The following is a 25,285-nucleotide window of genomic DNA, read 5'->3' as shown; positions in this document are numbered from 1 at the left end:
GCGTCCTCAGCGCTCCCTCTGCGGCGGGGTTTGCGGTGTCCCTGCTGAATCCTTTTGGTCAGAGGCAGGCTGGGGAGGCCGGCAAGGCTGTGTGTGTGCGGCCGGGATGGACGGGGGTAAGGGCTGGGCTGCGGCTCGCTTTCGCTCACTGCTAGAAGGGTCTGGCTTACCCACAGGGCTTCAGGTATTCAGAAGACTTGTAGGAACTTGGCCTGTCTGAAATTTCCCCCTCTCTGTCAAATCACGTCGAGGGTGGTGAGCGGGTTACCAGGGGAGGGCTGACGGACACGCGATTGGATAAGCTTTATTTTCCCTGGAAACCAGGCTGTAAAAAGATCTACAGGCATATTAGAAAAAAGCTTCCCGGCGTTTATGCTGCAGAATGCAGCCCTTCAGAGAGTACAATAAGCAAATGAAACCCTGGCATAAAACACTGGTGCTTTAAAAATTTGCAGCCGAATGGTGTCTGTTCCAATAACTTGCCATAAAATAAAAGGACAATTTTAAACCTGAATCATTGAAGGAATCGCATCAAGGAAACAGCCCCGCAGTCAGTGCTGGAGCGGCCGGGGCTGCGGTTCCCCAGCAGCCTACAACATACAGCGGTCTCTCCAGTGCTGCTGGCCGGGGGTACGCCAGTGAGCGGAGTGGGCCAGGACGGGTCCTGTGGTCTTGTGAGCAAGCGGAGTGGCACCGGTCGCATCCTCCCAGCTCAGCTCCCTTCCTCCGAAACAGGGTGGCCTCCGTGTTGGGAGCAGCCTCGCCTGTGCCCTGCTCCGAGCTGCTCCGAGCACCACCGGGGCAGAGCCGTGCCTTGGCACCCTCCGTGGCTGTGCCAGGGCACGCCGACAGCTAAGCAGCCGGGTGTTCGATGGTTGTAGGTGGGTGATCATGGAGCGCTGCTTTAACCCCGGGGCTTGCTGGTTTACTGCCGTGGCTGTCCTTTCCCCTGCCTGGAGCCGTATGTTTGTATTCCATCCCCTGTTGGTGTGGTTCCGTGTCGAAGCCTTTCAGTTTAGCAAGCCGGCCTCAAAATTCGGCTAAAGGGAGGGTTCGCTGAGTGCCCGGGGAGGGCGCGGGAGCGTGACGGCGAGGAGGTCGGCTGCGGCTGGCGTGGGGCTGCAGCAAAGTGTGGCACGTGGGTGGGAGCGAGCTGGGCCGGCAGAAGGGAGGCTGCAGCTCCCTGTGCTGGCTGCTCTGCAAAAACTTGGGGCTGGAGACTGCCCGCTGAAGGGCAACGGGCAGCGGGGGGATGAACAGCGCGGGCAACATCGCCCCTTCCTTCGCCTGGCCTTGCTGCTGGAGGAAACGGCCCCGAGACACGGCCTGCCTCTTCTCCTCACCCCGCTTTGGTCGCAATGCGCAGTGAAAACGTACCTGCCGGGCTGGAAGGGATGTGGAGGGAGGAGGTGTGGAAACGAGGAAGTACGCCTTTTGTTTTCATTAAAACGTTTATAAATAGCAAGAATATTCGTCCGTGATTTCGCTAAGTTGTTTCTTCAGGTGAGAAGTAACGTGCGCTTTGTTATAAGTATAGAAGGCACACCTTAATTTACATTAAATTTGGTATTAAATTAGCTCTCCTTAGTATCTGGAAGTTCTCCCAAATTCTGCTGTAATGTAACTGCTCTGTAATACTGTGAACCAACCCGTGCCCAGGAGGGTGGCATTGCTCGGGAAGGGGACGGGGGCATCTCTTACTCTGCTGGGTTCCGACGAGGGGCTGGATTTACTCCCAGTGCCGCGGGACGATTGGAAGAAGATCCAACAGCCATTTAAGCTCAGAGTTGATACCGGCGCTTTTCGCAGATTTCTCTATTTTAAAATACATAGGTGCGGATTTCTGGAAGAAGGGGCGAGATTAGCCGACTTCAGCTGCCTCTACTCGTTCACATTTCCTAGTGTAGCGCGTGAATCTGCGCCCTGCGTTAAAGATGTGCAGCTTCCCTTTTCTCTGACTTTCAGGCTGCCAGGCGTCCTAAATGTTAGCCGATTGTGCATGCTTATTCTTCAGAAGGCAAGCCCGTACTGTACAGAATCACAGCAGCAGCCTTAGTAGTTCCGCAGCTCCTACCTTTTGTTTGCAGACATAAACTTTGCAAAGTGAGGCGCTAGACAAACAGGATCTTCTCTCTCAGCGGAGCGATTCTCTGTTTGTTTGCAGAGCCGTACCTGCTACTTTGCAGCCATAAAGTTATTATTTCATTACGTCTCACGCATTTCAAAGTGGCAGAGATACGTTAGACCAAAAGGGAGGGAGTTAGATTGTGAAATAAATAAGTGAAATTCGGGGTAGAACCAAGGAAGAATGGAAACGTTACAGTGTGCTCGAAGATCAATCTTTGCTTACAAAACTTCTGTTGTTGTGCTAAATTGTGGTTATTATGCTTTGCATTATTGGCACGTTGTTCAGAAACCTCATTTAACTTTCCACTGAATAGCCAGTGATTTTTCTCTTGTGGATTTTTCACCCAGAACAAAATAGGAAAAAAAAACCAAAACACATTTAAATGAAAGAAAATAGTAAATGTAAAATAGCCTCACTGTCACGGGGTCAGACAGGTCCCTGAAACTGATCTCAAGAAAGTTTGTGGAAGTGAATGAGATTCAAGCTCATAATGTCTCTGTTGCGTGTTTTTAAAGTTAAACATAATGTCACTCGAGGATTAGTAAAGCTCTTATTTTCCTATTAATTTTAATCTAGGTACATGTATAAATGAGCAAATGAATCTCACTGATTGAAATGTGTAAGAATAAAGTTTTCCGTTTAGGAATAGGGCAGTGGGCTATGAAAAAATCAGATTTAAATCAGCATGTTTATGTAATGGAGAGCGTTTAGTTTTAGATCTGCACGGGCAGTAACTGGTCAAAAAAACTCGATTGTGATGGCATTTTCCCCATTTGTAACAACGTTGTTGGATTTTTTTATTTTTATTTTTTTCATCAGGAAAGCCAAGTGCAAAAAGAGCATAATAGCAGCTCCTTGCAAGGTAGAGAGCAGGATTTAAACTATTTGGAAAGGTTTTGAATTTATAGTGCACCAAGGAAGATGTTTTCCAGGGAAATAAGAATCATATCATCATTTAAAGAGTTTTTATCCTCCAATACAAAGAGTCTGAAATAGCCTGCTGTTTTTAAGGCCAAAGGAGCAGCCAAAAACTTCATCTAGCCTTTTAAAAGATAGCAACCTGACAAAGCCCTGTGGAATACGCGATTGCGGTGCTGATCCCACAGAAAGGTTAAGGGGAAGCAGAGCAAGTTTAGGTTTTCAGGTGCAGTTAACAAAATTCATCTCTGCACACCTTACAAAAACTATCAGCTTCTCGTAACAAATGCAGGAGTTACTCCGTGGCTTCCACAGTCCGACACAGACTTGCTTAGGCTTATTAATCTTCTGGAGTTGGTGGTGTTTGCTCGTTTGTTGTTTCTTCCTTTTTTTTTTTTTTTTAATTAAGAAAGCCAACTAATATAAGATGAATGATTTTAAAAAAAAAAAAAAAAAAAGGCAACCCATGAAGATTTTTTTGTGGTCAGAGCTTGTCACAACATCCTGGCAGGTCTGCTCAGGAAGCGTTCAGCAACCTGTCCGTACCAGGGCTTGGAACAAGAGGGAGACGACTTCCAAAAATAGTCTCCCCGTGAGCCTGGCAGCGTGGATTAAATGTCTGGGGAGCCTGATTTGTCCCAAGACAGCTGGTCCGTTCCCGAACCTCAGCAGGAACAGTGCTGGTTCTAGTGGGATCTGTTTGCCACTTGTTTAACGCTCAAGCACTGCACACTTTTCTTTCAAAACTTGTCAGCTGTTGCTGAGCTCCGCAGTACCTAAAGGCGACTGATGTAAAATTCTTGTCTTGGCAGCATCAGAGATCCTAAGTAGTATCTTTCTGCTGCAACAGATCTTGGGCTCTGTTCTGAGCTCAGCTGTTCTACGGTTAACCCAGCTCTCCATTTTTCTTTGTTGGTTAAGAGTCTGACCCAAACTGAAAAGGCTGAATTAATTACAAGTGTGTACCCTCAGTCACAAAGAGAAAAATATCTTGGCCAGGAGGGAATAAACTTTCAGTTCCAAATGCACATAGCGTAATCAAAACAAAGCCTCGCTAGCAGAGCGATGGCAAAACAATGGTGCCTGGAAGTATGATTGCTACAGCAGAAAAATAAAGTAACAGAAAATTTATTTTCTGTTAGGGCCAATTACGAAAAGCCTTCCTCATCTTGTTTGGCAACATCTTTATAAGAAAATGTTTCTTCTAGGGGAGGCGCTTAAGCCTTGGGAGAGCAGAGCTCCGTACGTGAGCCCCAGGCGGACGTACTGGGGGATCACGGTTAAAGCAAGGGGACTGAAACCCGGGGATTTCAAGTGTGGTTTTGTTCAGGTTATGAAGGCGTTTTGTTCTGAGATACAGGGGAGAAGTAAAGGCGGGTTTGGAGAACAGGGAAAACTGAGGGGCACCGTCTGCATTGTGCCTTTGGTAGTTGTAATTGCTGACTGTGATCTTGGTGGAACTGGTGGTTTCTTTGCACGTTTATCCAGACTTCATAGCCACGCTCCAACATTTGGATAGTACATATTGTGTGTGTTGCTGGTTTTATAGACCACTTGTCTTACTTTGCTCCTACCTGCACTGTCCTAGCACCATCCAGCCTTCTTCAGCCGCGGCTTCCTAGTTGGTGGCTGTCTCTCCAGGAGGCGGTGGTGGAAAAACGCTTGAAGATTTGTGAAGAGTGACAATGCAACACAGGATGTTGTAAAATACGAAGTACATCAGCTGGAACACGATGAAATCGCTGTGATTTCCTAGGGAAGGAGGATAAGTTGGTTAAAGAAAGGCCACGAGTTGTTGAGGGGGGAAAAGTCTCAGCACCTTTGAGCTAACAAAGAGCATTTCCTTCAGGTTTGCAAAGCGCTCTGGGGCCTGTCTGGGTGAAGGACTCTGTAAGTCGTTCTGCTCGACTTTGCTGCGAGTCCAGACAGGTGTGCGTGACACGCGGGTTGTCGTTTGTCCCGTTTCTCGCTCACAGGCTGCGTGCCTTCTCTGTTTCCCTGCTTCCCTACCCTCGTGGCTCAGGCGTCTTTGCAGGGTGTCCTAGGATCTCGCATTTCTGGAGAGCATCGCTAGTCCCACGCGAATGGACCTCGGCCAGCTCAGTGAACGCGTCTTCTCCTTGGGATCGTTCTTGAAACCTGGGTCACATCACAGTGATGAAGTGCGCTGATGAAACGCGACTGGTATTGGATGTTTACAAGGAAATTGGAGAAAACGGTTGTTCTTGGTTCCTTTCTGTGGACCTGCCTGCTGTGATCCAGCCTGTGTGTCCAGAAGCATGTGAATGAAACTGAGACGTTTGCTCAGCAGAGAGGTCTGGGTTAGCTGAGCTGCTGGCACTGAACCGTCCGCGGGCAGGTCACAACCGCCAGCCCAGGCATGGGGCGTCGCAGAAAGCTGTTAAATTTGGTGACAGGTCGCAGCTTTGTGTGCGTCTACCTGTGACGGATGCAGCATGGGCTGGATTCTTGCTTAAAACCTAAAAGTGTGAAGAGGTGGTGCTGCCTTCTTGGCTTTGGGTGAAATCTTTCAAGGGATGGGTGGAAGTAATGCAGGACGAGTGCTGTGGTTGTTGCAATCAAACACATCCCCCAACATTTTTCAGTGTGCTTTGTTTTGCTGCGCGAATTTTTCGTGCTCTGTGGTCATCATCTCCATGCTGGCAAAAACGAATGTATGGGCAGTTACATGGAGAGAAGGGAACTTCTTTTTTTTGGCTTCCTCTTGTCTCTTGGATTGTGGTTGTGCTCGATTCTGCCAACATACGCTGCGTCCACACCAGGAGCTAATCCAATCTGTAGCAGCAGACGCTCCGTTGTGTAAAAATTGTTTCGGATCCCAATGGCAGGAGCTTCGTCCCTGCCTCGTCCCTTGCTGCTGCTGGGCTGCGAGGTGCAGCAGGCAGCGGCTGGGGGCCAGGCCTCACCTCCCAGCGCCGCGGGAGCCCATGGGGTAGGATAAGTGGAGTAACTAATAGAGAAGCCCTTCACCTAACGTGTGCCTGTCACTCACCGAGCTGCGTTCCCGACGCGTGCCTGGCTGTCCTAATCCTCCGGAGCCCTTCCGGCAGCCAGGCTGGGAATATGCAGCTTTCGGTGGGGGCAGCTCAGCGGGCTTGCCGAGTGCCAAATTAAACGTAGGAGTCGTTCAACGCTATAATTCTGAATTTTCCTGTCAGTCGTATCTTCCTATTGTTGATTGCTATTGTTCTTTTACCGTCTTAAACCCTTTCCTGTATCAAAAAAACCTTAAACCCTGTAATTACATGTGCTGTACCTAATTTTCTTTCAGTAGTTTTGGGGAAAAATAGATAAGACCGTAGTACCGCCTGCGGGGGGAAAGTCAGTCATCCCCACCTGAAGGAATCACGGAGGTGCGCTGTTACTTCGATCTGTGGGTCATTCGCAGGAATTCCTGTCCCGTAGGTGCGCGGTGCCTGCGCCTGGAGCAACGCCGTGCGTGCCCCGGTGAGCCCGGCAGCTGCAGGACACGGAGCGTGTGCGGCTGCAGCGTCTCCGGCTGCTGCTCCCGATAGCTCCTTCGTTACTTACCTCCCTGTCTCTCAATTGTTTAGTGAGAGTTCCATTTAGTCCCTCTTTGCCATGCGTTTCTCGTTTGAAGAATATCTATTTATTTCTTTTTACCCCCCCCCACTTTCTTTTGTGTTTTGATTGTTTGTTTTAATAGATGGGGAAGGAATTCCAGCAGGAAAGGGCTTGGGAAGGATTTAAACCAAGACACGTATGTAATGCAGGAAAACATCTTGAGCCGTTAAATGTTCCGCATGCTTGCTGTGGATGGGCCTCCTGGCTTCAGGTCCACGTTACGGTGATACTTCGGTGCCAGCTGCTCCCGATGTGAAGGAGCTGCACCGTTGTACGGGGAGAATTCCGAGCTGCAGGCTCCCGAAAGGCAACCTGCTGGAAAGAGAATCGAAGGGCAGCAGTTAGCCAGGGCTGCTGAGCGCGATCCCCCGGCAGTGAGCTCCCGGGTCCTCTGGCTCCGCGGCACGGACGCCGGCGGCGACACGAGGCGTTCGCACCCGCCGTCACTCAGCCCGGCCCTGGCTGGCCGGCACGCCGGGGTGACAGGCAAAAGTCGTACGTGGCTGAGGAAGGAAATTCACGGGCATGTTTGGGCTTGGTTTGTTTTGACTGAGAGAGCGTGCTGAGTGGCGTAGTTTGGTTTATGCTCGTTTCAGAAAAGAAACACAAAGATAATTAAAGTAGAAACTGCACGCTGCCAAACGCATCGCGCGTTGGGAGAGCAAACTTCTGGCACTGCGGGGATTGTAGGTAACTGTTGCTAAGTCCATTAGAGATATTTATAACCTGAGGCTTGATACCCAGGATGTGAAGTGAGCCAAAGAACTCTCTGGCAATAGCACGCAGATGAGTTGAATGGTTTCTTGCTGGATAAATGCATACGCAGACTGACAAACGTTAAATTGGTTTGGGCTTTGTCTGCCTAGTATTTGTTTCAGCTCTAGAAAAATCAGGCAACTTGCAGAATAGCACGGTTTAAGCAGTATTTTCATTTCCAAATTGGAGATTGACTAATGTCAATCTTCCTTCAGTGCTTCACAATTATTTGTCTAATTCTTTTTACACATTTGCTTTTAGTATAGCCTTGCGTAATTCCTACCCGTGAAATGGCAGGCATCTTAGATTCCTCACCAAAATATTTTAAGGCTGCTGTTGTACAGAGTCACACGGCAGGATGTTTGCCAGTTCTTCAAAATGTGTAAGTAACATTTTAATAAATGTGGTTTACGTCTTTGAATGTACTGCATTTCATTATATTTTAGTGTTCATTTACTTAATTCCCAATTCACCACTGTGAGTGGTTATCCATGGTGGATCAGCCACTTGAATTAGTTCACTGTTACTCTCTTCTTACCGTCCAGAGTTTTTTAAACTCTGTAAATGAGACTTGGGGATCTCACTTTTCAATTGTAAGCAATGTTTACGCTGTGTATAAGTGTATGTATAAGTGTATATATTGTGTGTAAGCCTATGTTATGTCCATGTGTGTAAATATACACACATGGATATTTCAGGGAGTCCTGGCTGTTTGAAGTCCGTGCAATGCGCCCTTTCCAGAGAGCTCACAGCACTAGTGATCAAAAATTTGTCTCTGAGCAGTACAGAAGAGACTCGAGAACAGCTGCACTCAGGCCCAAACGCAGGTATTTAGGTGGGCAGAAGTTAGGGTGCCCACTCGTTGTGCCGGAGGCTGGCGGTGGCCGATGTGAGCTCCTGGAGCGGTGCATGCAGCCTGCCCGGCTGGTGCGTGCTGCCTACCTGCGCTGTGTCGCTCTGCGTGCGCTGGGGACGGAGCCGCCAGCCTCCCGGCCTCGTGCCACCCATGGAGGGTCTGCAGCTCTGTTCTGCTTTCCAAAATACCCGCGCTCGGGAGGCTGCGTGGCGTCTGGCTGCGTCGTTCCAGGGATGTGCTGGTCTGCTCCGTAGCACTGCTCTGGTGCCCATTGGTTCCCTTTATAAACCGATTAAACTGTGTAAAAATGAAATCGGATATATATTTATTTTGCTGTTAGCTTGGTGAGCTGGCCTGGTCTCTGAGGAGGCAGACAACTCTGGAAGTAGCGTGGGGAAGAAATGAGGAGGGAGCAGGGGCAAGCCCCTAGGTTCCCTCCTGTCATCCTACCATACCCGACTTTAAAGCACCTTTGAGAAGCTTGCTCTGCTCCTTACATATTCTTGCACCTTTCTTCCAACATCCTTCTGGTTTTCTTCCCCTTTGAGCCCTTTGCCACCGCTTCTCAGCGTGAGCACGGTTCCCGTTCCCAAGGGACCATGGTGGTGTAAGCTGCCCCGCTGCTCCAGTCCTGCGCCTGGCTCCCAGGGCTTCCTGGCAGGACGGACTGCACACAAAAACCCCGAGGAATGCAAAAAAAAGCATGGTTAATCCTTCTCGGTGGCGCAGGGCTGTCTGCCCTGTAGGAGACGTGAAGGAGTCCGGCACGCTGGGGCTTTGGACCCGTTTGAAACCTCTCGGAGCTGGGGTGGTTGGGTGTTTGACCCCGCTGGCTGCGCTCCTTCTCCGCTCGCTTCTCTGTCCTAGGGATGGCTGTCTGAGATCTGATCTCTCTCCTTGGACCATACAGATCGAAGAATTTCAGAGGGTTATAACTTAGGCAAATTAGAGGAAAGAGCAAAAAATAAATAAATCCCTAAGCAGGTTGGTAATGCAGCAAATGAAATTCCCTTCTCAACGCATGGAAGGACTCGGGCTCCTCGGGGAGTTCTGAGAACATTTCCAACACGGCAAAACGGCGTTGTTTTTCTCTAACTTCATTCCAACAAATTGCTAACTATTTAGCTTGAAATATTGATATATTTAAACTATTTGGTTTAAAAGTTTAATGGCTGTTTTCTGTCTTGGGCTTTATTTCCGATAGAGCTGTGAATTCCTTCTTCTCCCACATACAGGAACACTGAGAAACCTTAACTCAGGTGTTCTTTTTTCAGCCACACATGATAAAATTATTTTATTAACAGAACCTAATCACTTAATTAACAAGAAGTTGACTAAAAATAACATTTTCCTGAATATTTCCAAAGTAAAAAATACATTATATGTTTTAAGGTATCTTTGGATCATTCTGTCTATTGATGTTTGATGGTTTCTTCAATTTTATAATTGGGTCCTCCTGATTTGTGCAGAAGTATAACAGGACCATACGTCTGTTGAGCTGGATTCTTCCCACTGTAAATCATACACAAAAAAAATTAATCTAGCAGGAACTTGTAAGAAAGAAAGGTCAAGATGCAGGTTTTGATAACACATTTATTTTACATCCTTGCATAAGAACGTTATTTTTAACTTTTTATTTTTCTAGTGGCACAGAGTAGGAACAGCAAACTGGATTTAAATCCTTGGGGATGTTTTTCAGTTTTCCCCAACATTACTTTTTTTCTGTGTACAGTAGATTCTATCAAACTAAATGCGAGTTTTATTGCAAATATTAATGGTGAAAGTATACTCATATGGAGTCTGAGTTTTAATGCTTCTTTTACTAGAAGGCTCAAAATTGTAAGTAATCAATTTTTTATAAATTTAGACACATGGTTTCTGTTTTCTTTCTTTAAACCCCAAATATCAGTCCACTTTTGCCATAGTTACTTCAGTCATTTAACTGTCCTGACTTCCCCTTTCTGTAACAGCCGTTGTATTAAGTGATGGTGGAAAATGCTGGACATTATGGATGCAAAATGAAATCCTGTGTTTGTCAGCAGTTAAAGCAGTCGTTGTTTGTAACTGAAGTGCGTAACTCCTGACCGTACCAATTCCATACTACTTTTGCTTAGCCTTCTCAAGAAGATGTTGGTAGCAATGTTATTCTTCGTTAGCTGGAACACCTTTCATTTAGGATTGAGATGTACCTAACTGCTAACCAGACAGTTTCTGAACAATATCACAGTATTTCTGTCTGCGAATCACGCTGCCATTGCCTTTTCCTAACAAGAAAGTAGCTGTTGCTACCTTACCCATATTTTAAGTTACCCCTATCAGCAATGCGGTATGTGTTAAACGAATTTCAGAAAATCAGATTCTGATTCCTATTGTGAAAAGAATACCCTTTTCTTGAAAAATCAATCAATAAATAAATTGTCTTTTGTCGTGTCTTCAGCTAGGACGTGCGTATTGCTCCTACCTGTATTTCTGGGCGTTACGACTCAGATGGATTTCTTGCTACTTTTCTCTGCTCCTGTTCCAGCACATGCATAATTTTAAGCACTTGAGTAGTCCCATTCAAATCAACCCAAGTATGAGCTTCAGTCAACTGGAGAAGGCATATGCCACAATCCAGAAAAGCAGTTATATATATGCACAAATTTAACTATACCAGCGGTCCAATTGAAGGCTGGAGATAGATGTGACACGTTTTCTGAAATGGCCTTTTACTCTGCTCTAATAAATATTGCCTTTGCATGAGTCTTCCTGTGGTCTAATCGTATTCCCAAACACAGTTGTATTGGAGATCAATCTTAGGTTCCTTTGTTGAACTGCTATATCCTCACCCATATTTAATGCATAGTCTCATTTATTTCTTCTTCTTCTGTGAGCACTTGACATGAATTTAGATTTATGCTTCATCTCAAATTTAATGTAGAGTCTTAAAATGATATATTGTAAGGAACACAGGGCTGGAAAGCGCTGCCTAGGTCATTGAGTCTAGTCATCGGATGCTGAAGACACCAGGCACCATAAAATCCTTTCCGTCTTAAAAACAGTTAGATTTTTTGTTCCCGCTACTTGGGCTGGAGGGTTATGCAAAAACCTCATTGATCTAATAGTTAGATGTATTCGTGGCCAGATGATATTCATTTGTTCTTCTGCCAGTGTTATGCTTTAGCTTAAATAGCTCTTCTCTTTCACTTAAGTTTAGCCATATATATGTGTGTGTGTGTGTGTGTGTGTGTATGGATATAAAAGCTCAGTGCATCAGAACACTGTCAGTGTTATATAATTTTTTCAGTTCCTGATCTGAAGCTTAATACGTTTCTTCAATGACTAAGTATACTTGTTTTTTCCCTTTATAGCTTTACATGTGGTACACATGAAAATGAGGCTGAGAACGCGGAAGGCTTCTCAGCAATCGAATCAAATTCACACGCAACGTGCTTTGAGGGCAAAGAGGAAACATTCGGAGGTGGAAGAGAGCTTACCTGTTGGCGGAGGAAAACCACAGAAAAATGAAACTGGCTTATTGTCTTCAATCAAAAAGTTTATTAAAGGAAGCACACCGAAGGTACAGTGTCAGTGGGTTTCTTCTTTTGTTTTTTGTTTGGGTCATATTCAATTAATTTTGATTTTAAAATACTACTATTAATAAATAAAAATATGTAAATGGAAAGTTGGGGCTAAACCACTAAAACTCATCTATCTTGATACAAACAGAAACCTGAATTTACTAATTTTCACATGTTAAAACATGTCGAATGTAGGTTTTAAGGGAGAATGATGTGTATGGCTTTGATAGGCTGAATGCGACCTTGCAATTGCTTCCAAAACCTCAGTTTTTTCTGCAAAGAGAAAGGCCAATCAAAAAAAAAAAAGTCTTCATTCAGTCCCAGCAATGCAAATATCGATATTACTTAGCTGTAAATTTTAAAGAGTACCCAGGAAGTCATAACACTGGTTATGAACTATACGGTTTAAAAAAAAGTGATTCAAATTCAGAATAATTTTCTGTTTTCTGAACTAAGTGTTGAAAAGATGACTTTGTAACAAGGTGAAGTTGAAATAATTTTAATTAAAGTAACAATATAGTCTTAAATTGTCAAAATATAATGAAATTTAATCTTTAATATGTTGACTACTTATAAAAGCATTGAGGTACTGACAAAGAAACACTTCAGTAAAAAGAAAATGGTTAAAACCACTTACATTTTCATTGAAGTAGGACAATTAAGCCATTTTACATTCAGCATCTATCTGGCACGACAGTGCAACATTTTGGCTGCAAAAATTCTGCAACAAAAAGCTGAAATCCAAGCAAAACGTTTTACGTAGGAATTTTAAGATAAGAGAAATATATCTGTTTATTCTTTTTTTTTTTCTGTCTCTTTAAGGTTTTGTTAATTTTCTCTCTTCTCCTCCTCTCTCCCAAATCTTTGAATTACATTTCATTCTCTTTTTTTTTCTTGACAGTTTTTTAAAAATATAAAATGTCCACGTTTTTCTTCTGTTCCCTTTCATGTCCTCTCCTGTGTCTGTAGCAGGACTTGGAGTGGCTCCAGTGGCATTAGCATGGCATGATATTGATACTGCCGGGCTATCTTCCAAAGCGCTAATGACTTAACAAAGTAGTCTTGTGGCTGCCATGGAAACGTTATAACTCTGTGAGATAGTGTATGTGTACAACTTGCGTAGTAGTTCATTTATGGGTACGTTGAAATCTAAGTCACCACAGCGATTATATGGATTTATGACAATAAATGTCTTCATAGCTAGTGTATCTTGACAATTTTGATGGTAGTCATAACTCATCTGGTATTGTAAAGGTGGCTTATTGGAAATATTCTTTAAACAATCAGAACCTAAAAAAACATTATAGCTATTTAGTTAGAGAAACTAGAGCCTAACGCGTGGCTGTAGGAATGTGGATGGTGATGGGTCTGATCTCGAGGTCTTTTCCAACTCAGAGCCCCTGTGCAAGTCATGGATAGTTACGGAATACAAAAGAGTATTTATTATTTACAAAACGACAAGTCTGATCTACCAGAAAAACTGATATGTGTATGCATACAGGAAGTACTACTAACATTTTAAAATTTTAGAATCAAATATTGTAGAATTTGCCATATTAGGTTACACTAAACTTGTTTGGTAGGTGGGGTTCCAGTACTGTCATACATTGCATTGGCTTTGAGTGTGTTGTCATTACTCTTGGTCCCAGTTTAGGCCATTCATTAGTCCACACAAGGTTTCTGAAAACATACCAAGAGTAAATAAATTGCTTATGACAGTGTGGCATTGCCATCTTCCTTATGGCACAGTTATTGATAATAATTGGCTATTTTGAGTTGAATGAATCATATGATCATATGATTCATATATGTATAATATTGTAAATATATATAATAGGTATATTTATATATCTGTGCAATAAGATTTCCACAGTATAAATCAAGGAGAATTGCAACCTTGTGTGTAATTTCATCTTTAAATTCTATTAACGAACTGCTTGAACTCTGATCTTGTTGTTTGTGGTATTGTCACACCTCTTCTTGTCTGCTGATTTATGTTCATTTTACATCCGTGTTTGTTATTGCTTCAGGGCTTGTTGTTGGCTGTTGTTTTTTTTTTCCTTCCAGTGAGGTCCATTGCACTCTTTTCCCCCTTTTTTTGCCAAAGAATTTTTAGAAGTGGTAGAATTTTATTTTTGTTTCAGGAAAATAAATTATTTCTGCAGTTTGGTTTGTGGCTTTTTACATGAATGCAAAACACCCAGAGGTACAAGGCTGGCCATCCTGGAACCCAAAGTCCTTTTTTCACAGGACCAATGCAACACGGGCAGAGCACTGTGAGCTTTCCCACAACATCGTGATAGCTCCTGTTCGGGAGAGGGAGAGCGGTTTCTAGATTTACTGAATCCTTTGTGCCTCTGCTGATACTATTAGACAGATTTCCTGTTTTCATTGTGTTTTTCTGTAATGTTCCTGCACTTGTTCTCCATAAAGCACGAGTCATTTCTGAAGGCCAATTTTATGCATAGCTTTTAGAAGTTAATTAATTTCTCTTGTTTTTTCCCATGTTGAATTTGAACGAATGACCTAAAAGATAAGGTGCCTTGCTGTTCTTTTTATCAGTGAGCCATCTGTTTTCTCTCATATATGATTTTACGGTATATACATTATCATTAGTTGCTCGTGGTAGTAATTTGATTGTTCTCACCAAGGTTGTTGGTCAAGAAGAAACTGCCAGTAGGAAGCTTTGGGGATCAGTGGTGGTCACATACTTTGTCTTCTGATATGGCTGTCCATGCATTTCCATGTTTGCCAGTATTTCTTTTAGGTACTGTACTCTTAGCATGGGCCTTAAATTAATTTTTCTAAAGGATCAATTTACCTTTTTTTGGAGCATGCAAACTTTTTTCTTTTTAAAGATGTGAAACTGCTGCTCCCAGAAAGGTAATATTGTAAGTCTAAAGTAGAAATTTTAATTCACTTTAATATGCTTTGTGGCCTTTTTAAAAATATTTAATTCCATTTATTTTGCTTTGTCTCACATCTTACGTTTCAGTGTACTCTATATGGCTGTATTTTAGATTGCCATTTTATTCAGATGTAATAGGTGCTTTGGGACAAAAGGGGAAGAAACCTGTCTTAAATATCTGTGCTACACATACACACATGCTCAGAAAAAATATGCAAAAATGCTTGGTTCTTTCCCATTCATGTAACTGCCACAGAGGAGAAGAGTAATTTTCTTAAAGGTAGGAAGAATCACTGGGTTACAACCCTTGCATATAATATTTTTAACAGCTAAGTTTTGCCATATACTATCTGATATGAATTGAGTACTACCACAGTATGTATTTATAAACAATTTAACGAGCCACTTTATGTAAGGATCATGGTGGAGAATTTTATATTGGATATTATTATGCAGTTTCTGTATATTTTAACAAGCAGAGAAATGAAGTTTCTCATCATTTTAGTTGTTTCTACATTTCCTTAATGTCACAGCACTTAATTACAAATTGACTATCCGGTAAAATAGTATTTAAAGACGGTTTTTCTACAACAGAAATTCCAAGCACAGCTTTCTTTCCCAGTACTTAGCTGTTTACCTTGGGTTGTGTCGGTTTGGATGAGTTTAGAATTCCAACTGGCCAGATACGTGTTGTATATTCTGCATCCGGAAGTGGAACAATAAATGGACCTTCTGGGGAACTTTCCCTAACAGCTAACATTTTCTGGTGGCATTCAGTGGAGAAAAGAGGCACTACTCAGTATGTTTCTTTTTCCCCCTTTTTCTGTTTTAAGGAAGAAAGAGAAAATCCTGCAAAAAGAAGTAGAATTGAACGTGATATAGATAACAACTTGATTACATCCACACCTCAAACAGGAGAAAAGCCTAATAAACAGATCTCTCGAGTAAGACGGAAAAGTCAAGTGAATGGAGGTTTGTAAATATTCTAATCATACGCTATTACAGTTGAATGGTGATTCAGTAGTCTTCCAGCTGTTAACTAATAAAGGACATTTCTCCAGGTGGAGGTTATTAAGAGTTTTGTGATTGACTTCAGTGTTAGCAAGGCTGAACTAATAGCATTGAAATAAGATTTCCAGGACTGTAAGCACAAGTTACAATGGATGTGTCTGAGAGAGAATGTTTTATCTTAGCAAGAACAATTTCATTATGTGATAATGACCAGCTATTTTGGAACTAATTTAAGTATTTTTTTCCAAAAGAAAAGAAGAGCCAGTAATGAGAATTTGATTTAGTTCTTCTCCCATTTTCTCACAAGAAGTGAAATATGACTTCCCAATTCATGACATTTGTGGAGCTAACCTGGGTTCCTTAGATATCGAAAGCACTTGTCAAACATATAGACAGGGTTCTGACATAGAATCATGGAAAAAATTAGGTCGGCAGGGACCTCTATAAGCCATCTGGGCAGTCCTCCTGTTCCTCTCCCAGCAAGGTGAATCCAGCTTGAAGAGAAATCTGACTTTTGAAGTTGGATCAGGCTGCTCAGAGGCTTGTCCAGTCAAGTTCCGAATATCTCAAAGGATGGAGATTCTACAACCTCTGTGGGCCCCTGTTCCAATGTTTGACCACCTCATTGTGAAAATTGTTTTTTTTTCAGTATCTCTAATAGTGACACACTGAGAGATACATCCTGTTAGATAAAATATTCAATGAAACTTAAAGTGTCAGCTGTGGTTCCAGATCTGACTTAAAAAAACACGCTTTTAGACTCCTTTTCCTAAGGAAACGAGACTTCATGTGTTTGTGCTGCCTGTCAGTGTTCCTTCTTTCTCCCAATAACTTTCGAATCCGTTGTCTGATTTCTGCCAAGTTTGTCAGCAAGGCAGAGGTCTGAAAGATTTCATATTCCGACAAGGTTTTTAAAATCAGTAGCTAAGTACAGGATGGAGCTCCAAATGAGGGACTTCAATGATGGAAGGTTTACAATGTGAGAGAATTACCTGTTTGGTTGTTGCCAGATGTCTGCGTAAGATGATTTTAGGAGTATTTGCTACTGTTAGTTTTTTTTGTGTCCTGGAGAGATAATAGGTATGCACTGACTGAGTGTGATGCATGCAGACAATACTTAAAGATGAAAGGAAACTATTTACCTGAATAAAGTTGTCTGAGGTGTGCACATAGAGCATACTGAACACATTTTACTGTTACAGCAATATCAAGTTCTTAGTGAAGACATTCGGTATTAGTGAAAGCACTAAGTTGCAGCTGGCACACCCTACGTTTTATGTAAAAGCGACAGGAAGTGTGAAGTACTTGTGCAGCTCCATCAGGCTCAGCTGACAAAAAGGTTCTCAGCTCATGTGCACAAAATGCATTTGCTTACTTCCATATGGACAGACAGCTCAAAGACTTGTTACTGTAAAGTAAATAACTTCTTTCATTTCAGTCTCAGAATTATGTCTTGGATCTCACCCACGAGATAGCAGTTTTTAGTTTTAGGATATACTTTAGATGCACATTTATAGAAAACCTTTAATTGTTATGTGGTATGTTGTTGTAATACTAAGATTTACTTAATTCAGTGTTCTTTGTTATCTGTGATAACAACTAAGAATTATTTTACTTCCTAATTGTATTTATGAGTGTGTGTTTGTGTGTATACATATATGTATACGGGGAGTATAGTGAAGCATGGACTTGATCTTGTGAAGTTCAGAGATTCAGCCACTGGAGTTCCACTGACACTTTCTCTTGTTTCCATCTAGTGGAGTCCCACTGACACTGACATCTATTTGTTGTGAAGGATGCGCAGCATCTTTGTCTTCTGTCATCAAGCACATTTAAGGGATTAAAACTTCTATTATCTGTTAATCTATTGCATATTTCTTATAAGCAATTATTGCTTCCTAATATGAAATTCTGAAGCTTAAGATGGTGTTGAAAGTTGGCATTTCATTTTTATATTGTTGCTAAATTGCTACCTGATCTTACTTTCTAAGGAGCTATTTAAGCTAATTGCTTTTGCCAACTAAGGAAAGTCAGGGAGCAGGAGGGATCTTTCCTACAGTGAAAATAATAACAATAAAAGAGAGGGTCTACTGTGAAAAACAGAAGCATGGTATTATACATCATAACTTTTCTTTTACAGAAGCTGGAAGTTACGAAATGACAAACCAGCATGTAAAGCAAAATGGGAAATTAGAAGATAATCCTACCACTGGCAGTCCCCCACGAACTACGTTACTGGGGACCATATTTTCTCCTGTCTTCAATTTTTTTTCACCAGCAAATAAAAATGGTAAGCATTATTATTCTTTTGGTTCTTATTTTTGTAACATGATTCAGATACAGCCTCCTTTGGTAATTCTGTAACGTATTTTTTGGAGTTTAATGATGACTGTCAGTATTCTGTTAGGTACCTCAGTCTAAAGATAATGACTACTAGTGTACTGAAATCTTGATTCAGGAACGTCAGGATCAGATTCTCCAGGACAAGCTGTTGAAGCTGAAGAAATAGTCAAACAGCTTGATATGGAACAGGTAGATGAGATTACTACAAGTACTGCAACATCAACCAATGGAGCAGCTTATACTAGCCAAGCAGTGCAGGTCAGATCTGCTGTTAACAATGGTTTAGAAGAAGTAGAGGAAACAAACGATCGTGACCTGCCACCACTTACAGGTAAGAAATGTGTGCTTGCCTTTTACTCAAGTCCTGAAGCTGTAGATAGTTACTACTCCTAGGGAAACTCTAGCACCCTCATTTTGTATAAATTAATGTTTCAAGTTTGCTTGAAACATGCAAACAGTATTTATACTGATTTTTATATCAACGAGCAAAACTTTTTTATGCACCAGAGACACAGCTTTTGCAAGTCTCATTTATTTCCGTTGTAACATAGTTGACTTCATGACATTTCTTCAAATGAAGACAGACATCGAAGAAGAAAGGCATTTTTATTACTGTTTAACCCCCCACACACACATTAAAAATGCATCCCCTAGACTTGCTGATCACAATAGAGAAATTTGCAGCATTTTATTATCGTATACTAAAATAACATGTTGAGATGAATAAGAACATAAACATCCTATATTAATTTTCCCCATTTTCGTTGGAAAAACTCAACATACACAGTTTTGGACAAAAATTCCATATATATGGATATTCCGTATCTATAAAATTCACGATCAACTCTCTGTGGAGGGCCTGCATCAAATTTTTTACAGTTACCTAAATCCTCATACATACATAGGTGTTTCTCCTTTGACACAAATACCCTAGCAAATGATGGGTAGGAGCTGGTTGTGTGTCTGGAATGTGCATCCAGGTAGTTCATATCACCAAATGTTGTATGGGTGCCTTGCTCTGTAACACGGGCACTTTCATTTGGCTAGATCAAGAAGTTCTGTAGGATGATGTGACATTGAGCCCTCAGGAAAATTTGTGAGAAGCCATGCGGGGTATTTCAGGTGAAATACGAGGACTAGCAGAGTCCTGCTGTTTTTCACTGTTGTTTGAGGCACTTGTGTATAAAATGCAAATTTTCACTTTTAAAAACTGCACTAATAAGACTAGCTCTTGTGTTGTTTTTATTTATTTATTGTTGTTGTTTTGTTTTGTTTGTTTCATTTTTGTTTTGGTTATTTTCATTGAATTTTAGCACCAGTATCTCCGGACAGTGGCTACTCATCAGCTCATGCAGAAGCCACCTATGAAGAAGACTGGGAAGTCTTTGATCCGTAAGTGGTAATATTTGTACTTAAAATATGAATTGATCATGTTGGGTATTGGATTAAGGAATTGTTATTTGAGTTGCTATGTTTTTTATATTACAGTAATGAATTCCAAAATCTCTTAAATTAAAAAATAAGTATATATTGAAGTGTTTGTTTTTCAGTTTAAATTATTTATTTCTTGTGTGGCTTTACACACAATATGCATTTTTAATTATTTAGTTGGGCTACCACATTGCCAGTCGCATAATTCAAACACATTCCTAAAACAAAATCTGATTTTTTTTCCAGATACTATTTCATCAAACATGTTCCGCCGTTAACAGAAGAACAACTTAACAGGAAGCCAGCTCTTCCACTGAAAACAAGAAGCACACCAGAATTCTCATTAGTTCTAGACTTGGTAAGTACTTTTATAAATACATAGCAAAATCAGGGGGAGAGCTATGTAGCATTTGATTTGTTTTGTCTGTTGCTGAAATTAGTAATGTGTGCTCTAAATAAAAATACCTCGCTGAAGGTTACACAATTTTCCTAATACTTTTATTTAAAGATGGTCTGCATAAAAGTAAATTTAATAGTGGCAAGAATAGAATACTTGCTGTATTTTTTGAATTCTTAACATTGTTTCCCCAAAAAAAGCATTAAATTTTTTATCATCTTGAACAGAGAGTTATCTGTCCCCATAAAGTTTTCCAGAACCAATGGAGAGAAACAAGATGTACTAAGTAGGAAAATTTAGCTTCATATGTCTTGCATCAAAATTGACCAGGAATGAATCTTTTAATTCTTGTAGCGTTCTTCTTCAGAGGCCACAAATCCACTTTCTGAAATATTCATAGAAAATATATTTATGTTTAGAATAATTTCATCAAGTCACTCTGTTCTGAAAGTGGTTTCAGACACTGCTAATGATGTCAGGAACATTGTTTTACCATGAGCGATATCAGTTGGCGGGTCCTCTGGTGGTCATATAAAATGGATAGATGATTCAAATTGATAGATGCAGATTTGAACTGAAAGACAGTATAGCCTACAAAATTAAAACGTCTCCTTACAATTATGCCCCTAGAGCACAATTCTAATTGAAATTTTTCAAAAACTGCAAGAATAAAGAAATGTATAATTACTTCCAAAAACTCTTATTCAATTTTGACAGTGCTTGCACAAAACTAAATTTTCCAGACTAAATAAACCCACCTTAAAAGGAACATAAAAATCTAGACAACTACTTCTCTTTTCAGCATTCTTTTCACATTTTTTCTTACTTTTATACCATCTTTTAATTTTTAATAGGATGAAACGTTAGTGCACTGTAGTCTAAATGAATTAGAAGATGCTGCACTCACTTTTCCAGTTCTTTTTCAAGATGTCATTTACCAGGTAATTAGCATGCGTAGAAGAATATGTACCTTTTTATTTTGTTTAACATATGAATTCTTCCCATATATATTTGTTATGATCTTGTCTAAAGAGATAAATAACTGCCTGGCATTTAACAACTATCTGGGTTATAAACTGCAAGGTGGATTATCCTGCATTAGAAATACTGTGGAGCACTGTTTATTGCCACAATGTGGTAATGTCGGACACTGATTCAAACTGTAAGCATTCATTGCTAAGAAAGTGTAAATGATCTTCGTAGCAGCAATCTTCAGCAGCAGCATTTCTCCTTGCCAGCAGGTGGAGGCAGGAACACTGAAAGTTTAGTCAGTATTATTTCCGAGTGCAGCTTCTCATGGACTGTTAACTTCCTTCCCTTCATATGGAAAACCAATTCACATTGGTTGATCATTTCTTTCTGTACAGAAGACATCTTCTGAGCCTGCTGTTAACTAGCTTCTGTCTAGATCATTAGTCTTGCTGTACCCTCCACCAGTGCCAGTTCTACCTCTTTACTCCCAGAGAGAGTCTGCTTGGTGCTTGGAGTGATTTTGATTGTCTTGTGGAGACTGCTAGATTTAGTTTTTTGTTCTGCTTTAGGAGGTACTGTTAGTTATGTGTGTTTTACATTGGCGTACCATTGAAGAACAAGCATGGGAAAGAGGAACTCTCTTCCAGCAACTACCAAAAGATGCTGCACTGACCCAGGCTGTTGTTCTCAGGTCCTTTTGTGTGATGTACCTGGGAGTAGCAACAGCTTCCCCACCATGTAGTTCGCACGATATTGGATCCCACTGTAGTATCTTTGGAGAATGAGCCAGTCATCAGGCACCTTAAAAGGACACTTGTCCAGGTATTTTTCCTGATTTTAAAAATGTTTTTCTTCACTGTTGCATATAAAAGCCCTTGGAATCTGAAAAGCTGAAATAATTTTTAAACGTGGGTTTCTTATCTCTTATTTGGTGACGGCCATGCTCAGTTTCCTCCAGGCTGAACTTGGAAAGAGCCTTAGAATTAATTCTTTGGAGGTTCTTGACATTTCTAACAGCATTAGGAAGACTAAAGCTTCTTTTTTTTCCTTCCTTCTCTTAAGGGATCTCAGTATGATTTTGAGTATTTTCTGTCTAAACTGTCGTCCTTTTAGTGATTGTATGTCTAAATGAGAGTAGCTGAGCTTTAACCAGAATTTTGCCTTTAGGAAATTGAAGTCAATGGAAAGAGTGAGTTACAGTATTTCTAAATTCTTATTTAACAGCATTGTACACATGCCTGTGTAGCCTTTGATACAGTAAAATTACTAAGCGGGTCCTAGATAAGTTTTGTCTTAGCTCTCTGTAGAGTCTAGCCTGCAATTGCCAAGGAGCATTAGTTTTTTGCAGGTTTGAGAAAGTTGGCCACTGTCTGTGAGCACACTCTCCTGATCGTTACATTCTGTTCATCTGGTTTTACATTACACTAGACAACTCACAAAACATTCACCTCTTACTAGGTAACAGGTAATAAGCAAGACAGACATTTTAAAGATACAATTAAATTCATGCTTAAATAGGGTATAGTACACAAAAAGACAAATAATATCCTGAAATAAAAGTAGAAATTAGTTGATGTTACATACTCTATTTAGGGTTTTTACTCTAATTTTACTCTATTTAGGGTTTTTAGTCAACAGTTAGCTATTTATCAGCTTTTACAATGTGTTTCTTTTGCTTACGATCATCTCGGGTATAGTACTGTATTAATTTCGTATCTCCATATTTCATTTTGGAAGTCATTCCAGCTGGTAACAGAGAAGCAGACACTAAGCTGTCTGAGCAAAGTAGAAGTCAGCAAGTTACTATATATAAACCAGATGAAAACAATACTTGATGTGAAAGATACATTTCTGAAGATACTTTCCATTAGTATCAAAACGTCTACCACTTTCGTGTAGGTTTTCCAGAAAGACAATTATTTATCTATTAACTGTTTTTTAAGAGTAAAACTTAAGTCTGTGCTCATTTTCTGACTGAATGTCTTATTTTTCTCTCAGTAAGATTGACTAGTACTGCAAACATGAACGTGAGTTCATAGCATTTCAGTTTTCTTGCCCATCCAAAGGCATCAAGCCAGTGCTCTTGCATTAACAGTGTGATGATAAACCAGGTACTTTCTCAAAAATAAGCTTCAGAACTTGCAATTGTAGGGTGTAAAAAAGAGTAAAACAGTACAAGTTTACGAGTTCAACAGTAAAAATTGGATTGTCTTAGGTTTCGGAAGGCCTGTTAGAACATATATCTAAACTCCATTGGTCTGCACATCAAGCAACAAGTTTCAGGTCCAGGAACTCAGCTCTTTCGCTGTTTACTTCAGTGATTTTAAGTGGTGGACTGTTTTTAAGAAAAGTTTCTAAAAATAAGGGCTTGGTTGTTTTTAAGTTATGTCTTACAACTTACCATGAGGTGTGCAGAAAACGTAATATATGAGTAAAAAAAAAAAATTATGCAATTCCAGCACTGGCATAAAGGGTTTTATAAACCTTTGGGTGAGTCACTTGAAGTCACTGATTTCTGCTTAAAAAGAAAAAATTAATCTCTAAAATGGATATAATTGTGCTTGCTTCAGGCTTTTGAGATGATGAATCTGTTTGTTTATGTTTCCTTTGATGAAAAATCTCTTAAGTTTTACCAGTGTTTAAGTTTTGGACTCAGTAAAAATACAGTGTTTGCAAAGCTGAAGTTTTCTTAAATGCTGTGTCTGTTAAGCACTCTCTTACATCTGACTATAAAAATAAATGTTTGGCTTTTCAACTGTAGACTTAGATTTTATACTGTTTGTATTATTGTAGCACTTTATATTAAGTGGCTTATCTTAAGATTTTTTTTTTTCCTTTGGTAAAGAGGTTTTCACTGTATTTTGTTTTGGGTGGGTGAGATCCCCTCACGCTCTGTTCGTTCAAAGGGTACCTTCCATGCACTAGCAGGCCTTCGACAAAAGGCAGATGTTTTCACTCAGTTCTTCAGCTGAAATACATCTTTACTGATCTTTCAGAGAATAATTCACTTCAATCTTTGATCCTTGAAAGATGTTCTGGAACTACATAGGTCATATGCAGGTTATTGAATATAGTGTTACATATATTCCATCTTACTGTCGCCAAAGACTACCTAGGTGCTTTACTTTGTTACTGCAGTGGAATGAGGCAAACAATGCTTTTGAGTTCTGGCTCTCCTTTCTAATGAACTCCACTCTGTCTGTTTCTCTGAAATAACAGCAGAGCCGTCAAGCTTTGGGTCTGAAAGCCTTCAGTGTGTCTTGGGCAGCACACACAAAGAAATCCGGTCTTAGGTCAGGAAGACTTCTCTAGCTCAGGAGAACCTCTGGAGTCATACTTCGCCCCTTGAAGAGCCGTAGCCAGCCACAGTTCAGGCAGATCTGTCTGGTTTTGGGACGGTCCTCACCTTGAGTCACTTTTGTTGCCATTGAAATAATGGGATGTGATGATTGTTTTGGAAAAAAAACAAAAAAAAAACAAAAAAAACAACCTTTGAGGAGGCTTTTCATACAGGTTATGCATTTATGCCTGTGAGTCACATTCTAGTAGGTGATATCATGCATCTCAGTGGACACATAAATGTTCAGTCATTAAAAATGGTGAAAAATATTACCAGGCTTCTATATGTATTTTCAAAACTTAGATTTCATGGTAGGTCTACTCATCAGAGAGCAGGAATCAGAAATGGAGGGAAGTTAGATGTTGTGTGCACAGGGGAATCAGGCAGTAAAAAAGTAGGAAGAGTTAAATAAGGCTGAAGATGGAAAGAGACAAGGTGTTTATTTGCCAGAATTACGGTGAATTTTGGACTGGAGAAGGAAGTGCAGCGTTGGCATAACAGTGAAGAAGAAAAGGAGGAAGATGTGGGGAAGATGCTGAGGGAGAGGGAGAAAATGGAAGATGTTGGATGTGTTTTGTTCTGCTCTGGTCACTTAATTGTTCTACTCTGGCTACCTAGAGTTCTGCATCAGCTCATCTTAGCTGGGTGTAGTGGTGCCATTGCCTTATGCTGTGCCAGAGTGCCACAAAACACTAAAAAAAGTCCAGTGAATCTGCCATCAATGTCATTACCTGTGTGTGTGTGTGTATAAGTTGTAATTAGAAATACATAATCTAAAAAGAAATAATTTTCCCTGGACTTCTTGTTTGCGTTTATATATAAACTTCTTAGATATTAAGACATATTATATTAAGATAGATACGCACGTGTAAGTACATATCAGTAATCTAAAATAGAACACATTACAAAGATGCTGCAATTATCCACAGCCTAAACAAACTGAAAAAGCATGCAGAAGTGAGGAACCCAAGCAACCATAACTTTTCTCTGATACAATTGAGTTATTTTTAAAATCGTATAGCTGGCTGTTGTGAGCAATTTAATTCAATCCAGCCTTAA

At 40.8% G+C, this 25,285-nt stretch overlaps 1 protein-coding gene across 2 annotated transcripts in view; it reads left to right on the top strand.

Annotated features, from left to right (window-relative positions):
• CTDSPL2 (CTD small phosphatase like 2) overlaps positions 1-25,285 on the top strand; it is a 44,084-nt gene that overhangs the window by 7,062 nt on the left and 11,737 nt on the right. Inside the window, exons 2-8 of one of the 2 annotated variants that reach the window (XM_040570047.1) lie at positions 11,615-11,823; positions 15,566-15,704; positions 17,884-18,033; positions 18,202-18,417; positions 19,400-19,478; positions 19,764-19,875; positions 20,769-20,855. In XM_040570047.1, coding sequence (XP_040425981.1) covers positions 11,632-11,823; positions 15,566-15,704; positions 17,884-18,033; positions 18,202-18,417; positions 19,400-19,478; positions 19,764-19,875; positions 20,769-20,855 — 975 coding nt within the window. In that variant the 5' untranslated portion in view covers positions 11,615-11,631. Of the gene's footprint in view, positions 1-11,614; positions 11,824-12,913; positions 12,962-15,565; positions 15,705-17,883; positions 18,034-18,201; positions 18,418-19,399; positions 19,479-19,763; positions 19,876-20,768; positions 20,856-25,285 lie in introns of those variants that run through there. The other variant, XM_040570048.1, reaches the window with a different exon arrangement.

The sequence above is a fragment of the Cygnus olor genome, chromosome 11, assembly GCF_009769625.2.
Source record: "Cygnus olor isolate bCygOlo1 chromosome 11, bCygOlo1.pri.v2, whole genome shotgun sequence".
Classification (NCBI taxonomy): domain Eukaryota; kingdom Metazoa; phylum Chordata; class Aves; order Anseriformes; family Anatidae; genus Cygnus; species Cygnus olor.
Note: the sequence above shows the minus strand (reverse complement) of the source record. Positions and strands in the feature narration are given on the sequence as shown.